Source organism: Semicossyphus pulcher, unplaced genomic scaffold (genome assembly GCF_022749685.1).
Source record: "Semicossyphus pulcher isolate SPU_LCO1_2020_fin unplaced genomic scaffold, fSemPul1.0.p SCAF_11, whole genome shotgun sequence".
Taxonomy (NCBI): Eukaryota; Metazoa; Chordata; class Actinopteri; order Labriformes; family Labridae; genus Semicossyphus; species Semicossyphus pulcher.
In genome coordinates, this window is record NW_027211615.1 from 17,191,491 (window position 1) to 17,197,291 (window position 5,801).

The 5,801-nt window shown below is 39.6% G+C and overlaps 1 protein-coding gene across 1 annotated transcript; it reads left to right on the forward strand.

Annotated features, from left to right (window-relative positions):
• Positions 1-510: 510 nt before the first annotated feature.
• Positions 511-1,646, forward strand: rps29 (ribosomal protein S29). The gene is made up of 3 exons (XM_069657335.1): positions 511-606; positions 1,115-1,214; positions 1,538-1,646. Exons 1-3 carry the CDS (start codon positions 545-547, stop codon positions 1,544-1,546), a joined length of 171 nt encoding a protein of 56 aa, XP_069513436.1. The 5' UTR covers positions 511-544; the 3' UTR covers positions 1,547-1,646.
• The last annotated feature ends 4,155 nt before the right edge of the window (positions 1,647-5,801 follow it).

The window sequence follows — 5,801 nt, forward strand, 5'->3', positions numbered from 1 at the left end:
AAAAATCCTTTGCTATATTTCCTAATAGAATTGTGCATAAATACAGTAAACATTGTTGTGTAGTGTTTGTAGACCAAATGTATTAGCTAATAAATCCAAATATTTCTTATATTAAATCCAAATAGTCAATGACTCCAAAACTACATTATTTTAAAGGAAATATTGTTTAAATATTTATAGATTTTAATTTGATAAAAACGTATCAAATGTGAGGAAAAAAAGTGGTAAAAACGTGGTCAATTCAATCAATTCAACCTTTAACCCTTAAATACCTTTTTTGTTTCAATTTTCACTTCAATGTTTACGGTAGCAGCTCACATGTCTTTATTTCTTGTCCACTTACATGTTTCTCCTGTTCATTAACAGGGTTTTAGTGTTTACAATTGACGCCACCAGCAGGTTGTCCAATAGATGACGCAGTTTCTTCTACCACTAGGCGGCACCACCCCAAAACGACACAACCGGAAACTCAGCATCTAAAAGCTTCATTTGCGCACGCGCGTCCCTCTTTCTTCCTTTCCGACGCTCGAGCGAAAGAGACAAGATGGGCCATCAGCAGCTCTATTGGAGTCACCCCAGAAAATTCGGACAGGGATCCCGATCCTGGTCAGTCCTGCCTTAAATGTGTCAATTATCGATATGAGGGCGAACGCGAGGCAGTTTTAAGGTGTTTGTGTCTTTTAATACTTAAGTATTTATCCTCTAACTTGCACCGCATGGACGCTGCCACTGAGCCAACATGGCGGGGGAGGATGCGTCCTGCTAGCTTAATAGCATTAGCATGGGATTGGTTACCCGCTCACTGTTCTTTGAAGGGAAAATACTCCTGTTGAGTCCACCGAAGGATGCTGCCATATTAAAATTAGTCTTGTAGTTGGTGAATGTACACTTGGTCATCGTTAAACAGAACCTCAAATATCGGTTAAATATGTTTCTTATGTATCAGTAGACGTGATGCTCAGAGAACTAAGACCGGCTCAGTTTGTGTGTACTTCCGGAACTTGGAGTCAAGTTTCTCAATATAAATTAATAGTTGTACAGAAATTTTAAGCCTTAAATGTTTCTGAAAACGTTGTAACGACAAGCCGACCAACCAATTTCTTGTTTTTTCCAGCCGGGTATGCTCGAACAGACACGGTCTGATCCGTAAATACGGGCTCAACATGTGCCGCCAGTGCTTCAGGCAGTACGCCAAAGACATCGGCTTCGTCAAGGCAAGTATTAAACTTTTATTTGCTATTTATATTTACATTTACTGAGATGTTTCACAGCATATCATTAAACTTCAGTTCGGTAAACAAATTGTGTTGCTGAACTGCTGCTGAATCACACATGAAGCACTACCACAACAGATCGACTTGATGCAACTATAGATTTAAATATTTTGTGATGAGCTTTCAAGGAATTCAGCATGCATGTTGCTTAAGGTTTAATTTAATTCATTTAGTATCACTCACTTGTTGGGGTGGATATGTAACATTGCTTTCATTCATTCATTCATTGTAATTAATGGCTTGATTACTTTGTATTCTCACAGCTGGACTAGATGTCTCCCCTCCTCGGATGAGTCAAGGGATCTATGGAAGGCTGGCAAAGATGGGATAATTTGGCACTGCAAATAAACTGTTTTTTTTGTCCAAGCTAAATTTGTTGTCTTAGTCATTCATTGTTTCATAGATATTATGCTGGGATCAGAAATACAAAATACCCATAAGGGATAAAGTTGGGAACCGAACACATAATATATTGGTATACACCAGCAACATCGCTTAATAGCTTGAAAAAAAACATGTTTTTTAGCTCTGGGTTCAATCCATTGAATGGGGATTATTTCTAATGTAAATTACTCAGTAAGATTTTTTAAGACATGGGACACATGAGGTTATGAACTGCATGCTGTACACAGCTTTTGTGATCCTCTTAAATTCAGTGAACACAGGAGAGGGCCACACTCCAGTTGGATAATACTTTAAAAATCACATTACTTTTTAATTGACTGAATGCTGATGTAAACAACCTCAAAAATTTCAGTTTTTTTTCCCCCCACCTCTTTTTTAGTGATTGACTGGAAAAAGGAATGGCATAAAAGCAATTATAAATGTACATAGGAATCTTTGAGGGCAGCAGCCACACATCCAACCAGACTAAATACTTCAGTGGTAAACTAAACTTTAAGGCTTTATGTAGGTGTGATCACTTTATTTTATCAAAAAGACATTTGCAGACTTTTTTCAAAGAAATGGAAATTGGATCCCCGCAGCTATATAAAATAATGACACAGTAGTCAAGAGCAAAAGATTAATTTCCAAATCAGCATGCATTCGTATGAAACGACCGGCCCCCTACACAACCAAGAATTGGTAACACGCTGAGGTATTGTTCTTGTTAAAATTAATGAGATCTAATAGGTCCCCCGTAGCGTGGTTAATTACTCGTCGCCTTGTGACTCATGCTGGAAAACTTAAATATTTAGAGGGCATGACGCAAGCACCAGGCAGGCATCTGTGGAAGTATATGGAAGACTAAATATCTTCAGCGAGCAGAGAACAAACTGCATGTCAGCTGTTAAGAGTGCACAGATACGATGAGAGAAACAGTGTGACATGTTCAAATTAAACTGGGACTGAGGGGTTTAGCCTGCTCAGGCTACTCTTAACATATAAGCTGGGACAGTTAGTATGAAGTTCAGTGCCAAAGTATTGTGTTTTTATGTCATGGCAGTGTAGTTATGAAAGCTGAATTAATTTTTAATCAGTAAGCTAAGTAGGCTATGATCAGAATGAGATGTATTGCATACAGTAATTAGGAATTCCCCATTGGTTTATTGGTGTATAACAGTAAAATATAATTAAACCATTACTGGAAGTGGTTCTGCTGGCTTTGTGTTAACTTCTATACCCATTTAATTTGCTAAAACAAATGTAGGATTTTATTGTATCTTCTTTTCCCATTACAAGTTTTTTTTTTAAATGTATGATTGAAGCACATTTACATTTCTTGGTTGGATGTTTCGCCCAAAAATTGATGCGCGTGATTTGAGGTTGTTAGATTTACTGTGATGTGATCTGAATAAAACCTAAAATTCAAACTCTCACTACTACCACTTCTAAAATGATTATGGGCCGTGGCTTCACTCAAAATGGTGCAAATCACACGCAACTATATGTAGGAGCCAAATTTATCATTAGTATGTGAGAGTGTGTGTGTGAGCGATGTAGTATGGCCATAGGTGGATCTAACTCCATCTGGTGGACACCTGAGAGGTGGAGCCCAAGAAGGGAAAAGTTATAATTACCCAGAGGTCACAGCTTCCGGAGGTGGCTGAGAGAGGCAACAGTTCTTTGACCGTGTGGCCATAGCTATACACTATATTAAGTCATTTTTGTTTGTTTTCAAGTTATCTGTTTAGCAAATTTCTGTAATAAATGGTCACTGGGACCGACTGGAAGACATTTATTCTCCTCATCTTTCATTTGCACGTGTCAAACCTTGAGTCCAACGCAGCCACCAGAGGAAACAAAGGAACCAAAAGTCAACTGGAAATTGCTGATACACTATATCCACAGGATTGCCAGAAGTGGCTGAAGTTTGGCCTAGAGATCAACACGACCACAAAGGTTGTAAGTCTTGGCTAAAGTAGAAAGGTATAGCAACATAAAATCTGTAAAATTATGTCATATGGAAGGCAAAAGGTCCTTACAGACAACCTCTTGTGCACACTTAAGTTAGCCTTTTTTGAAGTTCAAAAAGTCAAAAGAAACATAAGGGAGGGAAGTGAGGGAACACAAGCAGATGTCATCTGACCAAGGAGACAAAGTTAACTCTAGCTGTTTTTATGTTTGACTGTACAGCACTTGAAATGGGCTACACGGTGGTGCAGTGGTTAGCACTGTTGCATCCCGGCTAGAAAGTTCGTAGTTCGAACGAGGCGGGCCTTGCCGTGTGGATGTGAATGTGTGCGTGAAAGGTTGTCTGTCTCTGTGTGTCAGCCCTGTGATTGTACCCTGCCTCTCGCCCAATGACAGCTGGGATAACTTCCAGCCCCCCCACGGCCCTCACCAGGATAAGCGGTAAAGATAAAGGATGGATGGATGGATTTGCAGTTGCAAGACAGAGATGATTGACTAGAGACCTCAGAATCTTAAAATCAACTGGAGAACATTGAGATAAAAAAACTCAGTTAGGAGACTTAGTCGAGATCAGAATCTCGTTTTTTAAACTGAGGCACAAATTGGGATTTGTGCGGATCCATATAGACACTGACCAGTTACTGATGTAAGTAATATTAATGTATTTTCCCCCTCTGTCTCAAACATAATGATAAATGTGGAGCACTAGATGGCAGCAACGCTTCACATTCATGATTCAAGACCAGTGAGGACGACAATAGTACTAAGAAATGTCCTCATTCTCTTCAGCATTTATTAGAGAACCAGCAGTTTGTCCCCTTCACAACAAAGAATTAAAAAAGCTTCAGGTCGTCTCAGTCAATTAGTTACTTGGGTATAAAGTTGAGTGACTGAGCACTGATATATTTCACACACAGAAATACACTGTTTGACAAATATCCTTTGAAACTTAAATGTTCTACTCTAACTCGTGCTGAATCTGCAGTGTATATTAAGATCTTTGCACTTTGATGATTTATCAGACCGATTTAATCCAAGTCAACAAATATATCATGTTTGGCAAAGTCCTGTTTATCATCAATAACAGATGGCTTTGTGCTCAGCAGGATTAAGATGAAACCTTAATGATTCCAGCAGGAAATTGGAATTTGGACGAGAATAAATAAGATCACAGCAAAGTGAAGGTTATACGAATACACGACCTACGATTTCAGGGCGAGATCATTCGGCATGAAAACGGCAGGAAGTATGAAAAAGAACGGTTGGCTGCAAAATTGGATTTATGGAGCTCTAAAAATCCAATTTATGCACAAAATGAACAAATTTCAGGAGCAATAAAATATGAAATAATTAAATAAAACATGTAATATGTAAGCGCAGATTAAGACAAAGTACGTGTGTGAAATCTGCACATTGTTAGATGTAGGATAAATATTTCAGTATGCATTATATAAGCACTTACTCATATGCATAAAGGAGATGTTCTGAGGATTTTGAGTGCAGTAACTCAGCTCTAATACGTGCTGGCAGAGGCTGCTTGGACTGAGCTGAACACACAAGTCCTCCACGTTGCATCACTTCACCACGGAGGCGGCTGGAAGGTGTTGTCTTTGATGTTCACTTCAGTTTCATTTCTCTTCACCCGTGTATTAATGCTCTTGTTATGCTGCCTCCTCAGCTCACCACTGCCAAGACAACCGGCTGATATGACACGCTGAGAAGTCGTTTCATCCGACCCGAGTGCTCTCAAGAAGGGCCCCTTTCTTCTTATACGTGCCGCTGGTCGGTGCAGTTTGCAGGTGAAGTCTCAGTTTGTGTCTCTTATGTTTACATTCTGGTCACACCTGGACACCTTTGAAAAACCAGGAAAGGATTTTAAACAACAGCTTATCGTTTTAGTAACAGTGTCGTATTTGCAGTCCTGACCTATCATCACTTTATTAAGTTGTTAGCAGACTTTCACATCTAGGAGGCATGCAGCAACATTTTATTGGGCGGCTGTGCCTCAGTGGTAGAGTCTCTCAATCGCAAGGTTGGCGGTTCGATCCCTGACTGCTACAGTCACATGTCACAAGTGTCCTTGTTCAAGTCACTGAACCCAGAGTTGCTCCCGAAGGCCCAGCCATCGGGTGTATGAATGTGTACAGATACTGAATGGAGTGTAAAACTGCT